Source organism: Caenorhabditis elegans, chromosome III, assembly GCF_000002985.6.
Source record: "Caenorhabditis elegans chromosome III".
In the NCBI taxonomy this organism is placed as follows: Eukaryota; Metazoa; Nematoda; class Chromadorea; order Rhabditida; family Rhabditidae; genus Caenorhabditis; species Caenorhabditis elegans.
The window spans coordinates 3,129,061-3,155,082 of NC_003281.10; the positions used below are offsets into that span (position 1 = coordinate 3,129,061).

Sequence of the window (26,022 nt, forward strand, 5' to 3'; positions counted from 1 at the left end):
TGCAGTTTCAGCCCTTTGTATCTCTGTTTCTATCAATGTTAAAAAAAAGTTGTCAACCAATAAAATATAGGAAATTTCAAGGGCTATATTTTAATAGTCAACAATTTTTTTGATAACTTTCTTCATTGCAAAGTTACACCTAAAACATCATTACACCTTGTGTTTTGCTACCAAACATCACCGATTTCTCACCTAAACATGTTATTGACCTTTATCATTCATTATCATTCATCACTATCACTTTTCTCCAAAATTGTCACAAACACATTGACTTTCTTTAGAAAATGGCAGCAAAACCTATATTGTACTCCTCTTGGAGTTCAGGATGTTCGTCAAGAGTTAGAACTGGTGAGTTTTCCAAAAAAAAATCTGTAAATCCTGATTTACTGTTGAACTATGCGTCTTTAAAGTCAAGAAGGTGAGAGAGTATGGAGGGAGGGGAGACGCAGAGGCTGTCTAATTTTCAAAGGCGCATATCTCTGCAGAGTGCGAAGTTATCAAAAATTGTCAATCAACAAAATGTTGGATATTTTAAGGGCTATATTTTGCCAGTTTACAACTTTTTCGTACCTCTTTCCTCGGCAGAGTTATGCGCCTTTAAAGTTGACGTGAAGAAACATTGTGGAAGGGGGAGAGACGCAGACAACTAGTGCCACCTGCGTCTCCCCTCCCTCCACACTCTCTCGCTGCCTAAACTTAAAACGCGCATATCTCAGCGGGGAGAAGAGCTATCGAAAAAATTTTAACTAACAAAATATAGGAATTTTTGAGGTCTATATCTAAGCAGGTAACTGAACTTCAGAAGACAAAAAAAAATATGGGATTTTTTTAAATTTTTTCAGCTCTTGCTCTGAAAAAGATCGACTATGAATATCAACCCGTGAACTTGCTGAACAAACAGAAAGAGGTAAATTTTAAATTTTGCTCCTAACTCCAAGTTTTTCCATTTTCAGCAAGAATTCCATGGGAACAATCCTGCGGAAAAAGTTCCAATTCTGAAAATCAACGGTCTAACTCTGACAGAAAGCATGGCAATAATCGAATATCTCGATGAAATCTACCCAGACCCACCACTTTTGCCGAAAGAGCCCGAGCTCAAAGCTCGCGCGAGAGCTATTGCTTTTCATGTATGTTTGTTGCATTTATAGACATATTAAACTGTGTTATTTTCGTATTAAAATTTTTAAAATTCGAATTAAGTTCACCAAGACCCCCACAAAATAGGTAGGTTTGTTTTCGCGGTGAGACCAGAAATAATTTCTCGATTTTGCTATAATAGAAAAATTTCAGATCGCCTCAAATATCCAGCCTCTGCAAAACAAGCCGATCTACCTGATGCTCAATGAGAAAGAGCCCGGCTATGGGGATTTTGTGAGTTCAAAAAAAATTTTATAGAGTAGTTAGTATTTGTAGGTGTAAAAAAATTCCTAAAAATCTGAAAATTTAAAGCAATTTCTAAAAAAAATTCCAAAAAAATTTATATAAAAATTTGTTTTTTTTTTTTGAAAAAAAAAACTTCGCAGTTTCCTCGTCGAGACCTAACTTTTTAGATTTTCAAATACGAATTTTATATTCAGCTCACCAAGAGCTTCAAGATGATACCCATATTGGGGTCTTGCCACGAAACCCCTCAGGGTTGCGGTAGCTATTGTGTATTATACTTTTTATATATTTATAATACTTTTTATAATTATACTTTTTTAAGCTCTTAATGCACTGAATTCGATAATTGAATTAATTTTTCCTTTTATACTCTTAACTTCAAGAAATCAATAAAAAATTCTTTAAAAAGTGAATTTTTCCAGTGGTGCCAACACTTCATCAGCAAAGGATTCAAGGCTCTCGAAGAGCTCCTGCAAATGCACTCTGGAGATTTTTGCGTCGGAAATCAAATTTCTATCGCTGATATTTGTCTTCCATCAATTGTGTATAATGCTATAGAAAAGTAAGGAAAAATTATTTAAAAAAGCACATTTTTGTTCAAAAAAAAATTGCCAGATACCACGTGGACATGACGCCCTACCCAATAATTACTCGAATCTCCAATAAGCTAGCGGAGCTGCCAGAGTTTCAAGTGGCTCATCCCAACAATCAACCGGATGCACCGAAAAACTGAGAATTGATAATGTTTTTATAGCTTAAAAATATGAATTTTTCCATAAAAACAGCTGTGTCAAAAACTATAGCAGCTAGCAAAATTTTTTTTAACTCACAATGTAGCCCTTGAAATTTCCCATATTTTGTTAGTTGAAAACTTTTTAATAGCTCTTCTCCCCGCTGAGATATGCGCCTTCGAAGTCAGAGCCAGCAAGAGAGTGTATGGGGAGGGGAGACGCAGGCGGCGCGCGCACACTGCGTCTCCCCTCACCCCACACTCTCTAGCATCTGTAAATTTTGAACGCGTATATCTCGGTGTAGGGACCAGCTATGAACGAATTTCCAACTATCGAAATATAGGGAATTTTAAGGGCTATAAGCTGCTTGTATTTGTTTTTTGAAAAGTGAAAGATGGAGGCCGTTGGAACAAGTTTATTGATCGTTGTAGTAAAGAAAATAGTAAAAGTTCAAGAAAATGAAGCATAGCAATTGGCAGACAAAGCATAATTAAAGTTTGGGGAAATTCACATCATAAAAGCGGGGAGTTTTTTGGGGTCAAGATCTATTTTTATATTCTAATACTCATCTCCTTCTTCTCCATTATCCTCCATACTGTCCACACCGACTTCCTCATAATCCTTCTCAAGAGCAGCCAAATCTTCACGAGCCTCACTAAATTCTCCTTCCTCCATTCCTTCACCAACATACCAGTGGACGAATGCTCTCTTCGCATACATTAGGTCGAATTTATGGTCCAGACGAGCCCAGGCTTCAGCGATTGCGGTGGTGTTGGAGAGCATGCACACGGCACGGGGTACCTTTGCCAGGTCACCTCCTGGGACTACCGTTGGTGGTTGGTAGTTGATTCCGACCTGAAAGCAGTATTATAGCTATAACAGTATTTTTATCAATTAACTTTTATATTTGAAATATAGCCCTTAAAATTTCAAACATTTCATTAGTTAAAAGTTTTTAAATATCTCTTTTCCCAGCCAAGATATCAGCGTTTCAAGGTGAAGGTGACTAAAGAGTGTGGGGTGAGAGGAGACTCAGACTGCGCGTGCAGTCGGCGTCTCACCTCTTCCCACACTCTCTCGCTGTCTAAACTTTGGAAGCGCATATCTCCGTGGGGAGAAGAGCTACAAAAAAAGTTAAACTATCAAAATAAAGGAATTTTTATGGGCTATATTTTGTGGGAGTTAGTTAAATGTGTTATTTTTGTCAATTCTAGGTAGTGTTTTTCGAAATCGAAATATTTTTCTCACAACTAAAATTTACTTTGACGAAATGTGTGGTAAAGATGATAGAGGGTAAACATGAATGACGTTTTATTAGTTTTCCTGTTTCTTGGAAGGACACAATTATTTGAGAATTAAAAAAAAAGGAAAAAAGTGAAGTGAGGGCAAATTGTTTTTTTTTCTTTTTGAAAATATGTTGTAATTTTAATTTCTCTTCCAATTTAAGATTTTCAGCCAATTAGGTAAAAAACAAATTTTTGGACGGTTTTGCTATAGGCTACATAGCAATCTAAAATTGTTCTGTGAAACTTTTTTTTTGGAGAAAATTAAAAAAAAAACCTTTAAATAATGTAGAAAATATTTATACTTTATCAATATTTAATAATCTAAAAGTAGAAATAATTTATTTTCAAGATTGAAAACTTTTTAAAATTATCAACAAAAAAAAGGTGACAGAACATTTTTTAAAAACTCGAAACCCCTGAACTTTGTTACTTAAAGATTTTCAGTTAAATTTTTATTGAAACTGTAGAAATTTATTTGGAGCACTTTGATATGTAATAATCTGAAATTGTTCTGTGAAAATTTTCGAGTAAATTGAAAAGCTTTTTTTTTGGACAACATTTTAAAACAGCATAACATTACTCATTTTAGAGATTTTCCGCTATTTTTTGACTAAAATTGCATGCGTTTTTGACCCATTTTGTTATTAATTAATCTAAAATTGTTTTATGAAAAAATTATTACTAGAAAAAATAATCAATTAATATTTTTTGGAAAAATTTCAAAACCATATAACTCTGTTAGTTTTTGAGGATTTTAGCTAATTTTTTTTTACCTAATTTTGTCCTTTGAAAATTATCTGAGAAATGTAAAAATTAAAAGAAAACAAAGTAAATTTCCTGGGTTTTTTAAATTTCAAAACCCTATAACTTCAATAATTTTCAAGATTTTCAGCATATTTTTTTATTTTTTGCTGAAACTGTAAAGCAAAATTAGAAAAAATATTTTATGAAGTAAACTGAGACTCGTTGTGAATTAAGTAAGAAAAAGAAAATTTTCTTTTAAGAAAAAATTCTTTTAAAAGCCAAAAAGTTCATAGAACAATCTTAAGATTTTCAATTTTTTGCCTGAAATTGTGGGTTTTTGACAAAAGTTCAAGACACCTCAACTTCACTTTTTTCAAGATTTTCGGCTAATTTTTGGCGGTATTTTTATGTGTGTTTATAAATTTTTCGTGGCGAATTTTGAGATTTAAAATTATTAAAATAAATAAAATTTATTCAGAAACCTACCTTAAATCCAGTTGGGCACCAATCTACAAATTGAATGCTTCTCTTAGTCTTAATAGTTGCAATTGCAGCATTCACATCCTTTGGCACTACATCTCCACGGAAAAGCAGACAAACTGCCATATACTTTCCGTGTCTCGGATCACACTTGACCATCTGGTTATGTGGCTCGAAGCACATATTAGTGATTTCAGCCACTGATAGCTGCTCGTGATAGGCTTTTTCCGCTGAGATAACCGGAGAAAATGTGGCTAGCGGGAAGTGAATACGTGGATAGGGAACCAAGTTTGTCTGGAACTCGGTCAAGTCGACGTTGAGGGCTCCGTCGAATCGGAGGGAAGCGGTGATGGAGCTGACGATTTGACCGATGAGACGATTCAAATTTGTGTAGGATGGACGTTCGATGTCCAGGTTGCGACGGCAAATGTCGTAGATTGCCTGGAAATTTTTTGGATTTTTTTTTGGAAGTATCAAAAAAAAAATTTTTTTCGGACAATTTTTTTTCTATTTAAATATTTTTAATAAAAATTTCTGCCAATAGGCTTTGAAACTATTAAAATCTCAGTCCCCAAATTATAAGCTTCAAAATAAGCCCCATATTGCTTAGGTTCCGGCCCTTTCTTATTTTTGGGTCTCACCACGATTTTAAAGGCGCGAAGGGCGAACATTTTCAAACTAACAGGAACCGAGTCAATATGGGTGTTAAATTGAAGCTCTGAGTGAGCTGATTACAGTTTTTCTAATTTCAAAAGCTTGAACTTTCGAATTTTGCAAAGTTTTGAGATTTTAATTTTCGGTATCTGAAATTGTATTGATTTTTTTTAAATTTAAGGTGTGAAAATAAAATACAAAATTTTGAGACTTTTCAAAAACTTTTGTCTTAAAAATTTTCATATTCTAGGGCATAACCAGTGAATAGGGCTAAATAAATATTTAAAAAAAAAATTTTCAATTTAAAAATATCATTAACTATGTTAATATGGTTGTAATTTACAGTTACTAACAAGCTAATTTCTGTAAAAAAATATTTATCCAGTATTTACCTCATTATCAACCATAAATGAGCAATCCGAGTGCTCCAAAGTGGTATGGGTGGTCAAAATCGAGTTATATGGCTCTACGACAGCAGTGGAGACTTGAGGAGCCGGATAGATGGAGAACTCGAGCTTGGCCTTTTTTCCATAGTCCACAGATAGTCTTTCCATCAAAAGAGAAGTGAAACCGGATCCAGTACCTCCTCCGAAAGAGTGGAACACTAGGAATCCTTGAAGTCCGGTACAGTTGTCAGCTAGACGGCGGATACGGTCAAGGGTTAGGTCGATGATTTCTTTTCCGATGGTGTAGTGACCACGAGCGTAGTTATTTGCGGCATCTTCCTTACCAGTGATGAGTTGTTCCGGGTGGAAGAGGGAGCGATAGGTTCCAGTGCGGATTTCGTCTGGAAAATTTTTGTTTTTAATTTAATATTTTTTTTTGATAAAAATTCGAGTTCTCCTCAAAATTTGCAATACTTCCTTAGTTGAAAATTTTTTGATAGCTCTCTTCTACGCTGAGATATACACTTTTGAAGTTTACAGGGCAAAATAGTGTAGAGGGGGGAGAGACGCAGACTGCGCGCGCACATTGCGTCTCCCCTCACCCCACACTCTCTAGCACCTGTAAACTTTGAAAGGCGCTATCTCCGCAACGAGTAAGGCTATGAAAAAGGTTTCAACTAACAAAATATAGTTAATTTTCAGCGCTACAATTTGTTGGTTGACTAGTTTTCGATCTGACAAATAATTTTTGCGTTATGGAGATTTGAAGTATTTCAAACAGTTCTTAGAATTTAATTTTTGGTAATTTTGCCTTTTCAGTAAAACACTTTAGCACATGTAGGAAAAAAACCTGTTTTGAAGTCCTGTTTTTGAAGAATTTTCAGTTTTCTCAATTTTTAGAGTTTTACAATACTATCAAAATATAGTACTTGGAATTTCCTACATTTCGTACTTTAAAAAATTCTTGATAGCTCAACTTCCCGCTGAGATATGCCCGTTTAAAATCAACAGTACCGAGAGATAGTGGAAGGGGGAGAGACGCAGACGGCGCGCTCACACTGCGTCTCCCCTCACCCCACACTCACTGACGCCTGTATAGTTTGAAAGGCGCTATCTCCGCAACGAGCAGAGCTATCAAAAAGGTTTCAACTAACAAAATATAGGAAAATTTCAGGGCTATAAGTTGTGGGTTGACAATTTTTTGATAGTGTTCCTAAATTTTCAGATATTCTCGATTTTAGCAGAGTTCTCAGATTTTCTCCCAAAATCCCCCACGAAAATACACAACTTTTATTTCTTTGCCCATTTTCTCATCTTTCAATGAATTTTTATGTGTCCTCATCCTTCTCCTCCGCCACCAACACTCCCAAATATTCAATTCCAATTCCTTATTTCGGTTTCGGTTTTCGATGAATATCCAATGTTCTTCATCCCTTTCCCTCCCTTCATTTTCTCATCTTTTCTTCTTTTTTATATGAATAGCAGACGAAGAAGTTTGTTGGTGAGAGGGGAAGATGAGCTTCCTCCCGAGAGTATACTTTGTCTATTTGGGAAGTTGATGGAACATGGAACTTTTGGTTTTAGTTGCAAAACTAACGACAAACAAATTTTCTAGACTAACTTGAAACGCCTATAACTTTGCCGGAAGTTGAGTTAATAAAAAATTGTTTATTAACATATTATAGAGCTCAAAATTTCCTACAACTTGGTAGTTGTCAACTTTTTGATAGCTCTCCTCATCGCGGAGATATACGCGTTTAAAGTAAGAACAGTGAGAGAGTGTGGAGGGAGGGGAGACGCAGTCGCGCTCGTTGTCTGCGTCTCTTTCTCTCCCACGATCTTTTACAACGACACGTTAAAACGTTTGTAACTCTGCGTAGAAAACAGCTATCAAAAAAGTTTCAACTAACAAAATGTGAGAAATTTTGTATAGTATTTTCAGATACCCCAAATTTCTCTGAAAATGTTCAAAATTTCCTCCGTCAAATAGCAAAACATTTTCCATTTGCATCCCTAATAGGGTGTCCTACTCCAATTCCATTAAATTCTTGGAGAGAGTACATCCATTCATGTTAGCAGATGTGTAGTGTCTGCGTCTAATTACATCACAATGGGCTCGCCATTTGAAGCAAAAAGAGGAAGAGCTCTTTGAAAATTGAGCCGAAATGGAATTGGTGACGTTTTTCTAGGGTTTTCGGAGAAGCCTAATATCAAAAATTTTCCAATTGCGTTTTTTCGCAGAACCACAAAAAGTCATAAAGTTAGACCTTTTAACTCAAAATTTTAAAATTTTTTTCAGCTTTCCGACACCTTCAAAATACGTATAATCATGACCAGATTTCCAAAAAAGTTTGGTCCCGCCACGAGAGCTACAGTACCCCTTCAGAATTTTCATAGCTTAGTTATGTTTGCATATTCAAATGAAAGTTCTCAAAATGCCAAATATGAAAACCAAAAAAATTAGGTCTTGCGGTGAAACTGGGAATATTGCTGTGCCGTTTTGAAAATTTAAATTTTTTGATTTTCGAAATTTTTCGAAAATCCATAAATGTGCCAAAACTTAAAGTTTTGGGCGGAAATTAGAAGTTATAAATGCGTAAAGTCCTGAACTACGCAAAAATAATAATTTTTAACATCTCTGTAAGATTGCTACAGTACCACATACGTTTTCGTGACGGGACCCAAAAATTTCAGCATTTTCAGAACCTAGTCATGATTATACTTATTTTAACGGGCTTTTAACACTGATTTCAAAAATTTAAGTGAAAATTCAAAAATATCTTCTTAAAAAAAATCCCCCACCAATGACAGTTGGCTCCAAGTCGACCATGACGGCTCTTGGCACATGACGTCCACTTCCAGTTTCCGAGAAGAAAGTGCTGAAAGAGTCATCGGATCCTCCGAGGGACTTGTCAGAAGGCATTTGACCATCGGGCTGAATTCCGTGCTCCAGGCAGTAGAGCTCCCAGCAAGCATTTCCGATTTGGACTCCGGCTTGTCCGATGTGAATCGAAATTACTTCTCTCTGCAAGATAACTTTTTTTGTTTGTAGATTTTAAAGGGTTTTATTATAAAATTTGAATTCAGCAAACGAAGAGCTTCAAATTAAGCCCCATATTGGCTATGTTCCTTTAGATTTGGGTCCCGTCACGAAAGTGTCTACATGGGGTACTGTAGTTTTCGCGGTGGGACCCAGTTTTCTCAGTGAAACCTAGGCATGACTATACTTGAATTGAAGCTCACAGCGTGGTGAATTTGAATTTTTGAATCAAAATTTCAAATTTTCATTTTAAAAAGTTTACTACGATATCTGATATGTATTACAGGTAGACAGGTAGATCAAACCCTCTGAAAAATTTACATTCGTGGCGAATTTCAAATTTGTTCAAACCCACTATTTTATTGTAAAACTCAATTTTCAATAAAATTTCGCGGGTCTCGCCACGAAGAGTGCGTATTTCTTCTAGGAATAGTCCTCTCCTCCCTAAAGTTCCACCCGCAAAAAGAAAGAGAAAAAAGTCAATTTTCGCCCAAATTGGATACATTTTGTGTTGCTCGTCTCAACTCCTCAACAACCCTCCTTCGCCCCGTCCTGCTCGGCGCGGAGCATTTTTCAGTTGAATTGGCAACATTTCCTGTGTTTATGTGGTGGGGCTCCGGAAGTCCGGACCTGGCACCAGGTGTGCTCAATGAGTCGAAAAAATGTTGAAGGGGTGTTGAGGTGGAAGAGTTAATAAATCCTAAAATCCTAGTTTTTCAAAATCAAATTTCGAAAAATTGTTTTTTTTTCCTAAAATTGTTAAAATAATTTGTTTTGATATCAGGGTTCCTAACCAAGATGTGTCCTGATAACGCATACGCAGACGGCGATGGCGTCTGCGTCTCACCACTTCTTACACTATCTCGTCGCTAACTTTAAGTGTTTGTATCTCAGCGAAGAGCTGAGATATCAAAAAATTTCAACAAACAAAATGCAGCACTTAACATTTCCTACATTTTGTTAGTTATCAACTTTTTGACAGTTGCTTTCCGAACGGAGATATGCCCTGTTAAAGTTAGGAGGACTGGAATAGTGTGGCACGAGAAGAGACGCAGACAGCCCCCTTCCACACTGTTTGGCTTGCTACATTTTGAACGAGTATATCTCCACAGGGAAAAGAGTTAGAAGAAAAGTTTCAACTAACGAAATGTAGGAAATTTCAAGGTCTATATTTTGTCTGTTGACAAATTTTTAGTATTCACGTTATTTTTCTAGATACTGGTAGTTTTAACAAGAAATCAGATTCGTAAAGTTTTTATGGCGAGGTTTAAATGTTTCAAAATTCATTTTTCACAAGAATTCATTTCTAGCATCTCAAGAATCTAAACATTCAAATAAACATTGTTCAGAAAATCTAGAAAACCCACCATTTTGCAAAAGAGGAGCTACAAGTTGTGTTTGCTGGGCGACGAGTTGAGATGGAACAGAACACACACAAGTGGGGCTCTGTGCTCTGTGAGCCTCTTTTCTGAAGACGTGCCTTCTCTGCGTCTCTCCGTGTTGACACATGCTCCGCCCCTCCTATGTTTCTTTTTTTGCTCCGCGAGCTCCATGTTTAGGATGGGAAAGGAGACGACATGAAATTCCGAAAAACAGAGAAAAAACGAAATTAAATTAAAATGTTGCGAAATTGTTAAGAACATTGGTTTTGACATATTAAAATTCTGTTGAAAACTAATAAAATACAAAATAAAAAATTTCCTTGACAGTGTTTAAAAATCTTATATCTCTGCTGGTAATTAGCAAAATATAGCTTTTATGATGTTCTACATTTTGATATTTCCCATCGCGAAACTTCTACTTCATATAATTTAACTGTTACTGGGGAAAAAGTAACATATTGCCCAAAGGCAAATTAGAAAGGACTCTAAAGACCTAGTTTTGGTGAGAAGTTTTCAAAAAAAAGTTTCTACAATTTTTTTTAAATTTAAAATTCAAACGTACGTATCTCAAAAACCAGGTGAGTTATCAAAAATTGCCAACAAACAAAATTAAGCTCTTGAAATTTGATACACTTTGTAAGTTGACAACTTTTTGATACATTATCTCGTCGCGGAAATACATGTGTCTAAAGGAACCTAGGTGAAAGGTACATGCCAGGGTGTGCGGCAAATTTTCCGAAATTTGCCATTCACCGAGCTTGGTAAGTTTGCCGAATATTCCACAAAAAAACATCAAAAATATTAAAATTTTCGGATCCCAATTATTATTCTAGTTCAGTTTTTCAAAATACAGTTTGAAAAAAAATCGTTTTTTGTAGATAAAGCTGTATATCTCAAAAACCAGGAAAGTTATCAAAAATTTGTTCACTAGCAAATTGTAGACAATTTTTAGAGCTATACTTTGTTTGTTGACAATTTTTTCGTAGCTCTACAGGTTTTTGAGAGAAATCGATTAAAAAACAATTGAAAAAAAACTTCTTGCTTTGAAATTTTTTTGTAATTTTTCAAAACCTTTTCGCAAGTCAGTTGAATTTTTTAAAGTTTCTACATGTTAAAAAATTAATAATTAAAAATTAATTTTTACATTTTCCAACAACACATTCTTCTCCCCACCACTTCCACCAATTTCCAGCCATCTGCCCTCTCTGGCTCCGTGAGCCCTCAGCAAACAGTATCAGGTTACCCCTTAGAGACTCCGCCCAACTACAGTAATCCAAGGAAATAGTGTGTAAGGTGGAGAGAGCCGAGAGAGAAAGCCATCTGGAAATGAGCAAAAGGATTGGTTTACCGATGGAAATGGAAAGAACCTCCTAATGCATTCAGATTCAGAGCTCTGCGATGAAGCTTGCGGTGACTAGTATTCAGCTGTGTATTTATTGGCCTTTACTGCTTAAAATGTATTCAAAACTAGTATAATTTCAAAAAAATTCCTTTTTTTTTGTTAAATTTTAAGTTTTTCCCTACTACCAATAGGATCCTAGGACCTTATCACAATTTCTAACACTCAAATTTTGATGAATTTGGAATTTTTTGGGGGACTTGGGACCACTGTTGTATGAATTTTTAAGCTGATGATCTTCCTTTTTCATTCATTTTTGATAGGGTCTCATATTCTTGGAAGAACTGGAAAATGATAAATTTTGAGAAGAAAAGGCTTTGAGAAAAAAGAACGAAGGGAATTTTGTTGTGCAGTTTTTGAAAATTTTTGAAAAAAAATCGAAAAATCTCAAATTGTCTAGCTGAATTGTTTTTTTTTCAGTTTGTGTATTTTATTGATTTTGTAAAAAAGAGTTTGACGATAGCTTTAATTTTACAGAAAAAATTCGGCAAAAAATTTCAATTTCGATCAAAGTTAAAATTTCGAGAATTTTCAACATTTTTTAAACATTTTTAACATTTTGGAGTTAGCCCCAGTAACTTGCCGATTTTGTTCTGAAATTTAAAATTTATTGTAAATTGAAAATCCGCACATTTATAGTTTTTATTTAAGTATAATCATGGCTAGATTCTAAAGAATTCAAAAATTTCTGAAAATATGGGTCTCGCCCCAAAAATCGTTGGGTGTTGTAGCTGGGTACTTTACAGTGGTTTGAAATAATTTTTTTTTCACTTTTTTCTAAATTTCAATAAATCTTTTACAAAGAAATTTCACAAAATGTCTTAATTTCTAGTGGAGCTATTGATTTTCGAAAAATTTTCAAAAATTAAAAATGTCGATAATTTTAAATTTTTGGGTCCCGCTACGAAAACCGCCGGAATAAAATTTTTTTTTTGAAAAGTCAAATTTTCGAAACTCTATAAATCAAAAAATCCGCAAAAAATCTAAAAATTTTGAGCCATTTCGAAAATTTTCGAATTTTTCGGAAATCCCTAACTGCCAATTTCCGAGCTTTTCGAGTGTTTTTTTGTTTTAAAATGTTCACAAATCTTTACACTAAGACAAAAATAATATTTTTTTTTACAAAAAATTACTAAAACTACAGTATCCAATGCGTTTCAAAATGGCACCAAAATTTTATATAATAAAATACAATGAACAATATATGTAGTAATAAATTAACCGAATTGTTTTTGTATTTTTAAAATATATTTTGTGTCAAAATCCACATGTCACTTCAAACTATTCGTTCAATCCATCTTCCACCAAAAAAAAAATTTCCGCCGAAAATGAGCCCAGCCAAAAGTTGGTCATAAACCTGTCCCTTTTATGAGCCATTTACGGAGCATTTGGTTGCTCGAAATGCTCTATTTCATGTGAAAATTATAGGATTTCAGTTTACAAATCTCATTTTCTACCCAGTTTTATTGATTTTAACTACAATCCTCAGGTAAGATAAAATTTCAGCTCCTGTCTGGGCTTCACAATAGTCGAATACCTTAAATTTCAAAATTTGGATATTCGTTGTTGATGAAGCCTTGATGGGGGTGAGAAAGAAGTTTGCTTAGCTCAATTTTCAAATTTTCAAATAAGAACAATCTGAACACCAATATAACACATTTCAGTTTTATTAGCTCACTTCAGAAGTTACAAGAGATCAATACGAGAGAAAAATCAATGAAAACGTAGACAAAAAATCAATAAATCAATAGCAGGTGGCCTCGATTTTCTTCTCGCAATATGGATCGTTGCTGATGGAACAAACACAGTCGGTCAGGCGGGCACAGAAGTTGGCTAAAAATATTTATTTTTCGGATTTTTTTTCTTGAAAATTTTGTTGGGCCAATATCGATTTACGAACTTAAAGGCACAGGATCTCAACAAATTTCAAAACGATAGGAAATGAGTCAAAATGGGTGTCATTTTAAAGCCCCTGCCGAGCTGAATTCAAATTTTGAATTTTATTATTAAAATTTAAAAAAATCTGGAAAAGAAATAGCATTTCTTAATTTTAATTTGTTTTTTTTTGTTTTTAAAAATAATAGGTTTTCGTGTCAAAACCCTCGTTTATGAGTTTTGATAAAAAACATTCAAACTGAAAAATAATATTTTTATTTAAAAAAAATCAAAATTTCCAGCGGAAGAGCAATCGGATGTTTTGCATTGAGCACTACTTTTTGCTCTCTGAGCACGATTTTTAAAGATTTTTTAAGCATAAGATTTTAATCTGCTTAAACTTAGATATTACAAATTTTGCTTTACTTTGAAAATCCGAAAAAAATAAATAGATTTTGTTTTGTTTTTTAAAAAAATTTTTAAGTCAATTGTTGAGATTTCCAGCCAAATTTTGTCTTAAAAATACCGAATTTTTCACACATTTTAGAGAAAATTGTTTTTTGAGTTCAAAACTGCCAGACGACTTACCAAATGGGTTGAAAGGGTCACGGAAGATACATTGACTGCAGGCGGATCTCAGACAGTAATGGTTTTCTGGTTTGCAGAATGATAAAATGGATTCTCCAGTGCAAGCTGTGTTCACACCTAGAAATTTGCATTGTTTGAAGTTAAATTTTATCTATTTCCAAGAAATTTGGAAGAAATTGGTTACAATTTTAGAAAAGTATCTAAAATTTTACATATTTCGTTATTTGGAATATTTTTGATAGCTCTTCTCGCCGCGGAGATAAATTCTTTTTAAGTTTCGCGCGTAAAAGAGTGTGGACGAGGGAGAGTCGCAGGCGGCGCCAGATCTCTGCGTCTCCCCTCACCCTCCACACTCTCGCATCCTTTGAACTTCAAACGCTTGTATCTCCGCCGGGAGAAGAGATATCAAAAAGTTTCCAACTAACAAAATATAGCAAATTTCAAGGGCTATATTTTGTTGATGAACAACTCTGTTATCTCTAAAATTAAAGAACTTGAGAGAGAAAAACTATTTTGTTGGATACTTTACTATTTTTTCTCGATTTTCCACCCACAACATCCGCAGTTACACTATTTTTCTTAAGAAATCTTTAATTTTTTTCAGTTTTTTTTTCTGGTTTTTGATGTTATACTTATTACACTCACCAATCACTGGACCCGGTCTCGGAAGAGCTGACAAATGTCCGAGGGAAATGAGCAAAAAAAGAGCAAAGGCGGTGAAGCTCATTGTTTTTGAAAGCTGGGAGTACCTGGACAAATTAGAGAAAAATTATAGACATTACAGAAAATGAGCATTTAAAATTCGGAAAAAGAGCAGAGGAGATTTCCCTTTAACTGAAACTCTAAAAGGGGGAGGAGCCTAACTAGTTTGTGATTTGGGCTTCCGGAACTAAGAATTTCTTATCGAGAGATAAATTCGAAAAAAATTTTGAATTCATGGGATTTTGGTCGGGATGACATGCGATTTTTTTTGGAACAGACCAATAAAAGTGTTTTTATGGGAAAATTTTTGAATTTTCTTTACTGAAAAAATATAGACCTAAAATTTAAATATTTATCTTTTTTAAATTTTTCTCTAGCTCCACCCCGCGCAGAGACACGTGCTGCCAGAATGTCCCATTTCGGCTTGATCTACGCAGATCTACAAAAAATGCGGGAGAAGAGACGCAGACTTTTCAACTGATTTCGTATGGTTAAGAACGTGCTGACGTCACATATTTTTAGACAAAAAAATCCCGCATTTTTTGTAGATCAAACCTCACGTGCAGAGATATATGCGCTAGAACTTGAGAAAGACGAGAGAGTGTGGAAGGAGAGAGACGCAGGCTATCTGCGTCTATCTGCGTCTCCCCTCGCCTTATGCTATTTTTACGGCAAAACTTTGCAGCCTCATAAATCGGTGGGGAGAAGAGATATCAAAAAGCTTTCAACTAAGAAAATGTAGAAAATTGCAAAGGCAATTTTTTGTAAATCACAAAAACTTGAATATCTCAAAAAGTAAGTTTTTAGACTGAAAAAAGAAAAACTATTATCATTATTTACTTGTGAGCCTGCATAAAAATGCTCATAATTACTTCTCTAACAAACAGAACATATCTGACATTGAGTGACATTGTAAGACGTGTTCCTATGAATAATAAAGATGAATCATGTATAAAAATGTTACGAATCTTTTTTTCATCATCTGCCACAAAATGTAGCCTTTAAAAGTCTCGGCAAAATTTTGAACGCTCATAAATCAACGGGAGACGGTTTAGAAAATTTTCTAGAAAATATTTTATCAGTAATTTTTCAAATAGCACTGAAAAGTCTTGAAGTTCTTTTTTTTGAAAGTAAGCTTCAAATGCTCCGGAGCACACGAAATTGAATTTAATATCCAATTTTTTTCTCGAAATTTGCTAACTCCGCCGAAACATGTTCAGAAATGATGATGTACTTCCTTTTATTTATTTAAAATTCTGAATAAAAAAATTCTTTTGAATTTTTTTTTTTTTGGAATTGATGATAGAATTGGTTCAGAAGATGGGAATGATGTGACCTTTTTGAAGTCAAATTTTGTTTTAAAAAATTAGAGTCTTCAATAAAAGTTTTCAATATTAAAACCAATATAGCTCTACTGAAAAAGGAGTTCTAAATAATTTGCTATACACAAATATAGAAAATTTCAAGGGCTACATTTTGTTAATTAAAAAAATGTTTCTATGTCTCCTCCTCGTTGAGTTATCAGCGTTTGAAGTTGAGACGACGAAAGACTGTAGAGGGAGGGGAGACGCAGACAACGCGCGCCGTCTGCGTCTCCCCTCCTTCCACAGTCTCTAGTTGAACTAGCTTCAAACGCGTATATCTCAGCGCGGGGAGCAGATATCAAAAATTTGAAAAACAACGTTATATTAGAAATTTTAAGAGCTATACTGTGCTAGTTAAAAAATATGAAAAAAAAAACGTTTTTATATTGTGAATTTACGAATTCTACAAAAAAAATATTCCAAATTTTACATTTTACATACATAAAAGTTAAAGTTGTATGTAGACTCAAAACTGCGCATAACCTTGCAAAATGTTCATAGATATCGAAATATGCGTCATTTCACAACCCAATATTTATAAGAAGGTATACTACTGATTTTGTATGGAATAATCCGGAATGTTTGATGCCAAAATCAGGTCACACAGACGTCCAATCAGAAGGTATTCCGACCAATTGCACGTATTGTGTGTTAGTTTTTGGCATATTTCAAGAAATCAACATGATGACGTCCTGGGAATTTTTGATTGCTTCTTAAGAATTTTGAATTTGTCTCTCGAGAAATTTCTACGAATAATGTAAAGGATCACGGGAATCTTATGTAGTGATTTTTAAGCCTCAGTAACTCCCCAAAAGTATCAGTTTTCAAAAAATTGTGTGAGTTACAAAATATAGTCCCTAAAATTTCAAATACTTTGTTAGTTTGAAAACTTTTGATATCACTATTTGCCGCGGAGATATGGGCCGTGAAAGTTGAAGGGACAAAGACTGTGTGCAGATGGGAGACGCAGAGGGCGAGCGCACACTGCGTCTCCCCTCCTTCCACACTCTCTCTCTCTCTCTCTCTCTCTGCTTCTTTAATTTTGAAGCGACATATCTTGGCGGAAAATTGAGCTATGAAAAAGTTGTCAACTAACAAAATATGGGAAATTTTAAGGGCTATATTTTGTTAGTTAGCAAATTTTTATTATCTCTTTTCACTGCTTAGATACACCACTACAAATATTAGAAACTATATTTTCGTATATCAAAAAAAAACTATGAAAATAAATGCTATGAGCCTTTTGACATTTTTGAAAACGTCAAGTCAAAAAAGTCCAAAAAGACAGCTTATGAAGTGAGCCTAATTGCTTTTCTCCTCGCATAGGTGCGTTTTTGAGAAGAAAGTTATGACTTTTTAAGGGGTTGGGTGCTTATTTTTTATTAGTTTTCAAATTTCGTTAAGTGGAATAAACCGAGAAAAGCTGGAATTAAAAACAAAATATAATAATACTATAGTGACGTCAGAGCTTGTTACTTGTAACGCTTATAAACCGGCATAACTCCTTGATTTTTAAAGATAATAAAATTTTGCTGATATTAAAAATGTAGCCCTTGAAATTTGCTTCAATTTGATAGTCATCAACTTTTTGATATCTCTCCTCTCCGCAAAGATACATGCGGTTAAAGTTACATAGGTTGAGAGAGTGTGGGCGACGAGGAGACGCAGGGGGCGCACGTCGTCTGTGTCTCCCCTCCACCTACACTCTCTCGTTACTTTCAGCGTTATACGCTTGTATCTGAAAATAATAAAAAAATATAACATAACTCCCAATTAACAAAATTTAAGGACATTTTAGGAGCTTTAATAACTTTTTTAAATAGTGCTAAAACTACCAATTTTTTTTCGAAAGTTGAGTTCACAAATTCAATTGGCAAAACCTCGAAAAGTTATGATAAAATATTCATGGAGCTGTTGTCAAATTAATCGAAAATTCAGAATCCAATATTTTAGTTTTGGCGCGTGGGAGACTAAAATTGCACATTGCACGTCGTGAGAGAAATCTCTAAATTTTTATATAGAAAACCTATAGATTTTCACGTAGAATTTTCCGGAGCTAGAAATATAGCCCTAGAAATTTCCAACATCTTGCTTGTTTTTAAATTTTTGATAACTCTCTTCTTTGCGGAGATATAGGCGATGAAAGAGTGGAGGGGGAGAGGAGACGCAGACAGCGCGCGCCCACTGCGTCTCCCCTTCTCCCACATTATCTCGGCCTGCCAAACTTTAAATGTTGAGATCTTGGCGGGGTAAATGGCTTTTTGAAAAACAATTTTAAAGTGGATGAAAAAACAAAAAGTTCAAATTTTCGCCAAAAACAAAAATTATCTGGAATACCAAATGATGTATGAATAAAGGCCGGATGGAGAAAAGGAAACAATGGATTAATAGCACCGGAAATGGAACAATAGCTCATGAGATCCGGAATCTGAATCCACATGACGGCTCGGCAGATGTTTGGTGGTGAGGATTCTCGCGTGGAAGTACATAAAAAAGGAAAAAGTATTGAATATTTGCAATTACATTTAACAATTGCCCCCAGCCTAAAATTTGGCATACTTTGTTAGTTGGAAACATTTTGATAGCTCTTTTCCCCGCTGAGATATACGAGTTAAAAGTTTGGGGCGCAGAAAGTGTGTGGGAGGAGACGAGACGCAGAGCGTCTGCACGCACTGCGTCTCTCCCACTGCCACACTCTCTCGCTCGTGTAAACTTTGAAGGCTGATATCTCAGCTTGGAGACTAGCTATCAAAAAGGTTTCAACTAACAAAATGTAGGAAATTTTAATAGCTATATTTTGTTAATTAAAAACTTTTTGATAACTATCCTCCTACCTGAGATAACGCCGTTTAAGTTATCACTAACTGGTCTTCTGACGTGAGGTTTTTGAGCTTTTCAGGAAAGCTCAAATATTATAGTTTAATCCGGTAATTGTTTTCTATGTTTTTGCGTAATCTGTGACGCATTTTTAAACATAGATTTTAGGCAATAATGTTTTTTTTGCAACGAAAACTGGGACAGAAAATTATAGCGTATTTACATTTAACAACTGTGATCTTCACTTTGAAATGCTAATTTGTTTGCAAAAATTTATCAAAACCTAATCATTGGTAAAATATAGAGCATTGCACGGGCTACACTTTGTTAGTTGAAAACGTTTTGACAGCTTTTCCCACTACAAAATTACACAAAAAAAAAATTACAAAAGCATTCCATAGGCACCAAGTTTTAAGAATTTATACCCCCTCAAAAATCACCTGGAAAACACTGTTTTTTGCATATTCGTCACATGTTTAGCGTATGTGTCACAACTACCAATTTCCAGGTGGGAAACTGTGCAATTTTTGGCGGAAAACAAAAATAAAGTGACGAGAGAAATCTTATGGAATTTGCAAGTTTTTCGTGGTGGGACTAAAAATTTATCTGTTGGTAGGGTTGGATTAGCTTTCAGAAAATACATTGCTAGTTATTCTTATTCTGTAAAATAGTAATATCCCAACATATACTTGCACTTCTAGTGACCTCTAGCTACATCCTAAAACAGGCGTATAGCCCATCTGCGTTTACATATTCCCATCTCTAACCTCTCTCATAACAGTTCGATTGGGAAATATTCACCATTCATTCGTCTTTTGAGGGTTGCTGTGTGCAGCCCATACTTCTTATTTTTCTGAATTATAAGTTTTAAAATTTTTCAATGGAAATATAGATTTTGGGTGAGTCTTTCATAATATATTTCTATGCTGTCCCATTATAGTTTGATCTACAAAAAATGCGGGAATTTTTTCCCCAACAAAAGTGACTCTGGTTTTTTTTTTAATTTTAAAATTTGAAATTTTTCAAACACCAAAAGAAACAAATTTGGTATCGCCAGAATCCCGAAATAATCGAAATTTCAGATAAATAAATCCATATGACCACGGAATCCCAAATTGGGTGACGTCCAAGATGAGAAGTTTGGACGAACCAGTATCGCAATGGAAAAGGAAACAAATAGGCAGTCGAACTTTGCGGAATCACTAAAAAAGGTGTACAACATCGTCGAAAGGGTTCCGGTGAGTAGATATTTCTACAATTTTTGAAATATACTTGAATGGAGAAACAGGGATCACAAATTTATGCTACGATTTAAAATACATATACTGTTCAAAAATCCAAAAATCTTTTTTTTTCAGAGTTTACAATGCAAGAGCGAAGGCACAAGATGAATTACCAACCGGGAGATATCAAAAATAAATGAATGCTTTTTCTTTCAAATAAATTACTTTTTTAAAATTAGTATTGTTTTCTTGATGGAATAATGAAATTCATGGTCTTGTAATTTTTTTTGAAAAAAATAGGATTTTTAAATTGATAGATTCACGTAAAAATAAAAATAAAAACGATAGACCTGCGTGAGGCTGGTAGGTTTTAGGCAGACGTCAGGCCGCGCCTGCCTACCATGTAAGCCCTACAAGTTTCAATTAAATAATAACCTTTTTCACAGCTTTCCGGTGTGTTTTTGTTTATAAAAAATATCTTTAACAAATATTTCCGAAACTTTTTTAAAATTCCTAAAAACACTTTTAAAAGAATATATTGGCATCTTTAAAACTGGTTAATATACAGATAGCTTCTCGGGAAATTTTGTTGATTTACGGATACCTATTACTATTCAAAAATTTTCTTATAGTCTTATAAAGTACATTTACAAAGCTTTTGCTGTTGCTTTATTCAAAAACTGCCGTTTTCTGAGCGTTCGGCAAAAGCAGGCGTCTAGCCCATCTGCGTTTACATTTTCGAATCTCTTACCTCTATCATAAGAGTTCTGTTGGAAATAAACCATTCATTCGCTTTTTGAGGGTTGCTGTGTGCAGCCCAATTCTCTTCTTCTTTTTTCAAAATTTATATTTCTTTATTTTTTATGATAAACTTCTAAATATTTGGTAAGTTTAAACAACTAAAAAATTAAAATTTGTATGCATAATGTGTAAATTTCTTTGAAAATAAGGTTTTTTCTAACAAGCTTTTGAAATATGTTTAAACAACCTAAAAAACGTAATACTTGTCAGAATAAAAACGTTGTAATAATTTCAGGGCATCATGTTCACTGGAGTTATTTCGATAGTGAAATAAAGATCCAAATTTTGAGATGATATTGAGAAAGCATTTCTCATGACTGCTCTTCATCCGGAAATCGTACGATACTTTTTCTTTCAATTGAGCTGGAGTTGAAATAGAAAAACGTCGATTTGTTCTGAGCAAAACAAAAAAGAAACTCCGCAAAACAGGGATCACAACATGGCTGAACAAAATACTCCGCAACATTTACGTAGACACTGTTTTTAATGGTGATGACTAGCAAGGAGAAATTTAAAAATAGAAGTAAGTTTTTGTTTTTAATGTTGAAAACCTGTTGAATTCCATGATCAAAAACCGGAGATTCTGAAAAATATATACGTCGATAACATTTTCAAAGGTAGAGTTCAAAGAATTGAGTTCTGCTGAAGTTTTTCGAAATTTTAACAGTTTTTCTTAAGCCATTCGGATTAAAAATTAATCCAGAAAAATTCCAAATTTCATTAACTTTTTCGGATTTTTTGTTTGGAAATTTTTGAGAAAATTTTTGATTTTTTGATAATTTCCCAAAAATTAGTATTTTTACGAGAAAAAATTCAGAAAGAAAATTTTGAGTTTTGCTTCTTATGATTTTCTTGTACATTGAACAATATTCAATTTTTTTTTCAGGCAAGGAAAGTTAATCTCCGATGTATGCAGGAATCGCCAGATAATTTTCGGTTTCAAAGAGTACCATTTGGGGTAAAAAGCAGCTCAGTTCTACTGAACTTTCCGATCAAGAACCAGAGATTCTATGAAACATATATGATGACAATATCTTCAAGGGTAAGAATAACTTAGCAATTTTCGTGATTTCTAATTGTGATCAATTCGTTTCAGGCGGAAACATGATCTTTGGTGCAGCACTAATGATGGAAATAATCGTTATTCAGACTATTTTTTTAAAAAATAATTTGCAGAAGTATATGTTTCGTTTATTTTTTTTTAATCTTTCCGTTTAGTGGTTTAAGTAATATATAAATTTTTTTTTTCAGAAAGTTTTTTTGTATTATAGTATTTGCAGAGTACACTTCTGGATGACGGATTGGTGTAGTTTCTGTCAAAAAGTATAATTTTTGATATAAAACAACTCCAATTTTAATTTTTATCACAACTCAAACCTTTTTTTATGAAAATTCAATTCTCTAATATTTATTTCTTATTTATTAAATTTTTTTCTATATACACTGGGGCAAATATGATTTGAATGTTTTAATTCTAAATATGTATTTACAAGAAGCACATATAACTATTGATCTATGCATATACGAACAATTTTTTAAGATGCGTGTTTTGTATGCAGTTATTGTTTTTTATAGGGTAAATTTAGGAAACACATAATTATTCAAAAACATTCGTGTAAATTTGAAGAATTATTGTATGGAGTTTCGTATGAGTTTGCAGGCTTGTTGTAGATTTACGGACTTCCAGAAATGTATGTAGTCTTATAAAGTACATTTACGGGGTTTGGTAGTTTGGTGTACATTTAAAGAGCTACTATTTCTTTTTAACAGTCCCGTTTTTTGAGTCACCTCCAGCGACTGCCAAAAGCAAGCGTCTAGCCCATCTGCGTTCACATTTTTCCATCTCTAACCTCTCTGAACAGCTCTGTTCAAAATAAACCATTCATTCGTCTTTTTCAGGGTTGCTGTGTGCAGCCCAATTCTCTTCTTTCGGATTTTATATTTCTATTTTTTTAATTATAAACGTCTAAATATTTGGTAAGTCTTTACCAATTAAACTTTAGTATATATGCGTATGCAAATGATGATGAACATCAACAATGTTCAAGCAAGTTCTAAAAATTGGCAATTTTTCATAGATGGCGATGAAATCACTTGTAAGCATAGCGTTTATACTTTTGCCTAAAAATTGCCTGGAAAGCTTTTAAAATATGTTTTAAAAAATATTACATATGTACTCAATTGTCAAACACCAAACGTTTATATTTAGGTTGATGTCATGGAATGCTGAAAATGAATGCAATATAGACGAGTATTTCAAAAACCTGGGATATTGATAAGCAGCGATATAGAAAAGGCCTTACTAATGCTCGGCGATACTTTTCGATTTCAAAGAATTCCCTTCGGAATCAAAACAAGTCCGTTCCTCTTAAATGCCACAATCAAGAACTAGAGATTCCATAAAACATACACTTATGTATGTAGACAATGTATTCTACAGGTATGAGCTTCAAAATAATAATTAGTTTTGATTTTTATTTCCTTTTTCTGAAAGCTGTATCACACATTTCATTTTTAACAAAAAAAAAATAAAATTTCCTACTTTTAGAGATTTCCCGCAAGCAATGGACCTCCAATCAATCGCTGATGACTGGCAAACAATTTTTTTTCGATTTTTTTTCAATGTGTTATATGTATATTATTTGAAAAATAAAAAAACTTGATATATTTTTCTAAATGAACCTTTGACGGTGTATATCTACTCCGAGCCACTTTCATTGACGGCCAAAAGCAGGCGTCTAGCCATCTGCGTTTACATTTTTCTATCTCTCATCCCATCTCTCACAACAATTCTGTTCGTAAAATAACAATTCATTCGTCTTTTGCAGGGTTGCTGTGTGCAGCCCAACTTTCTTCTTCTTCTTTCGGAATTATTTCTTTTATTTTTTACTAAAAACTTGTAAATATTGGGTAAGTATTTAATAATTTAAATATGTATATGTGTATAACGTGTATCATTTTGCTTCAAAATTTCTTTCGGAATTACAACTTTTCAACTATGCGTTTTTGTTTGCGTAGAAAACAGGTGATGCTTCAAACACTTTATATGAGAAACAACATTTTAAAAAAATATTAAAAGTTGTCTTTAATTTTAAGAGAATCACATATGTATTTACCAAATTGCTAACTATTTTTTGTGGAAATCAGATCATTAGTTCCTTTAAACTGCAATCAATATTTTAAAAAACCTTAACATTAATAATTTTCAGATTCGTCTTGTGTCTTCATATCCATGAATGAAGACACAAGCCCGAACGAAATCGCCATCCCAGAACTGGAAATCTTCACAACGATTTCACAAGATATGAACTTCATGCACATAGAAGGTGACGGCTGTCAAGAAGAAGATCTAGCTAACTTCACAAGACTGCAATATCCTCTTCGTCTAGCATATGCATGCACCATAAACAACTATACGTAGCCATGTCACGAGTCAAGAAAGTAGTTTTTTCCAATCCTAAGTCAATCAATTTTAATTTTTCCAGTAGCACTTTGAGTTTATTGTTGCTTTATTTTCACTCAGTATTATTTTGTCATAATAAAATGTTTAATTATCATTTTTTTTAGAAAAAAAAAGCAATTTAAAAATCGAAACCACGGACGCCAAACTTCAAAAAGTGACTTTTTTGCGCATTTTGCAGAAATCAAACGAAAATCAATGTTCTTATATGTATGTAGTTAGTTTTTACATTATTTTTGACACATTTTGAACATTGGAAAATATTGCGATTTACCGAGTATGACGGCAAATTTGCCAGATTTGCCGTTTTTAATTCCCAGAGAAAAGCTTACAATTTTTGTTAATTTTCGGTAATTTTTTAATATTTAACTTACCTACTTACTTACTTACCATATTCGAAAATGTCGTAAAAATAATTTTCAAACCAAAAACAAATTTGAAGAATTCTTATATTTGAAAAAAAAGAGGTTTCGATAAAGTCAATTCGGTTGTTGGTTTTTTTTCATTTATAGGGTTTTGTCGTTTTTTTTTTAATAATTATGAAATGTAGCTTGCATACTTGAAAAAAGGGCACCAACGATATAATGAAATACTTTTCAAAAATTGCAAATATTTCAGAAATAACTGTCATCGAGAGTTGCATCCATCCCCTGCTTCATGTTAAAATTTCCGCTGTCAAAAGCAGGCATCTAGCCCATCTGCGTTTACATATTCCTATCTCTCACCCATATCATAACAGTTCTGTTGGAAATAAACCATTCATTCGTCCTTTCAGAATTGCTGTGTGCAGCCCCAATGTTTTTATTTTTTCGAATTTATTCACTTTTTGATATTAAAATCAATTAAATATATGGTAAGTCGATCTTTTTTTTCTGTTTCTGCAGTGATATCTCGGGTTGAAAAGTGTAATAAGTAAGTAATTAAGTGTGTAGGTAAGCTTTAAAATTAGACGAGCGTGTGATTTTTAGATTGCATAGCGATCCACTTAACTATCCCGCACGTAACACAATTTGCTAATCTTTCAGAGAGTCCCTGCAGACGCCAGATTTACGATTTCAATACCTTCAATACCAATGCCAACGTTTGACGGAACTTATACTTCTGCATTCAATGAACAAGCAGACAGTTGCCTATACAGCTCAACACGAGTTTTCGACATCAGCAATCTTCCGGCAAACTCTACAATAAGCTTGAGCAGCAGACTTTTTGAGCGATTGGCTTTCTCAGTGTTCTATAATTCAAAAAAACATGTATAATAAAATTAAATGATAACTCCAACCGACTTGAACATTGAATGATATTATTAAGTTACAGAAAATAAGGAGCATGATTTTCGTGGTGGGACCTGAAAACTTGCCAAATCTCCCGGAAAGCTTCGAATTTTTTCGCTCTATTTCTTCTCATTTTTTATCGACTTGTCTTATGATTCTTGCATCTAATTGCACGGTGGAGACCCTCTCACCCACATTTTCTATATCCAGTTGCCCCGGCAACCTGGCTCACGGAGCAGCACAGCCGTCACTGGGCTCTTGGAGCATTCGATTTTCAATTTTATTTTTGGACCGGAAGTGTTGTGTGTTGTTCCAGATTATTGAATAAAATATTTGATTTTTTTCTTTTTTGGCTGGAAAAACTGACAAAATTTAAACTTTTTCTCATAGTCGGAAAATCGTGGGAAAAACATGATTTTGGGGGTTAAATTGTTAG

General features: G+C 33.9%; 4 protein-coding genes, 2 long non-coding RNA genes and 1 other non-coding gene across 7 annotated transcripts; 5 read left to right on the forward strand and 2 right to left on the reverse strand.

Moving 5' to 3' along the window:
- Positions 1–216: 216 nt before the first annotated feature.
- On the forward strand, positions 217–2,589 carry Y53G8B.1 (maleylacetoacetate isomerase). Its single transcript, NM_065261.5, has 6 exons — positions 217–348; positions 843–907; positions 954–1,127; positions 1,291–1,371; positions 1,806–1,945; positions 1,999–2,589. Exons 1-6 carry the CDS (start codon positions 285–287, stop codon positions 2,114–2,116), a joined length of 642 nt encoding a protein of 213 aa, NP_497662.1. The 5' UTR covers positions 217–284; the 3' UTR covers positions 2,117–2,589.
- mec-12 (Detyrosinated tubulin alpha-3 chain) lies at positions 2,514–10,174 on the reverse strand. The gene is made up of 5 exons (NM_065262.6): positions 10,072–10,174; positions 8,467–8,689; positions 5,671–6,065; positions 4,631–5,065; positions 2,514–2,969 (listed from the first exon to the last, which is right to left on the reverse strand). Exons 1-5 carry the CDS (start codon positions 10,072–10,074, stop codon positions 2,673–2,675), a joined length of 1,353 nt encoding a protein of 450 aa, NP_497663.1. The 5' UTR covers positions 10,075–10,174; the 3' UTR covers positions 2,514–2,672.
- A 2,810-nt stretch (positions 10,175–12,984) lies between these two features.
- mir-76 lies at positions 12,985–13,081 on the forward strand. Its single transcript, NR_000276.2, has one exon. It is a non-coding gene; the product is annotated as a pre-microRNA mir-76 (primary transcript).
- A 56-nt stretch (positions 13,082–13,137) lies between these two features.
- On the reverse strand, positions 13,138–14,697 carry nssp-28 (UPF0506 domain-containing protein). The gene is made up of 3 exons (NM_171094.4): positions 14,594–14,697; positions 13,949–14,065; positions 13,138–13,318 (listed from the first exon to the last, which is right to left on the reverse strand). The coding sequence occupies exons 1-3, from the start codon at positions 14,673–14,675 to the stop codon at positions 13,230–13,232; spliced, it is 288 nt and encodes a 95-aa protein (NP_741107.1). The 5' UTR covers positions 14,676–14,697; the 3' UTR covers positions 13,138–13,229.
- Positions 14,698–21,161: 6,464 nt separating this feature from the next.
- linc-19 lies at positions 21,162–22,292 on the forward strand. Its single transcript, NR_101800.1, has 3 exons — positions 21,162–21,378; positions 21,742–21,897; positions 21,952–22,292. It is a non-coding gene; the product is annotated as a long non-coding RNA linc-19 (long non-coding RNA).
- A 456-nt stretch (positions 22,293–22,748) lies between these two features.
- Positions 22,749–23,547, forward strand: linc-45. The gene is made up of 3 exons (NR_101801.1): positions 22,749–22,832; positions 23,065–23,295; positions 23,404–23,547. It is a non-coding gene; the product is annotated as a long non-coding RNA linc-45 (long non-coding RNA).
- A 540-nt stretch (positions 23,548–24,087) lies between these two features.
- C44B11.6 (Ground-like domain-containing protein) lies at positions 24,088–24,276 on the forward strand (the record flags this gene model as incomplete). Its single annotated transcript, NM_001381799.1, has 1 exon — positions 24,088–24,276. One exon carries the CDS (start codon positions 24,088–24,090, stop codon positions 24,274–24,276), a length of 189 nt encoding a protein of 62 aa, NP_001367651.1.
- Between the last annotated feature and the right edge of the window lie 1,746 nt (positions 24,277–26,022).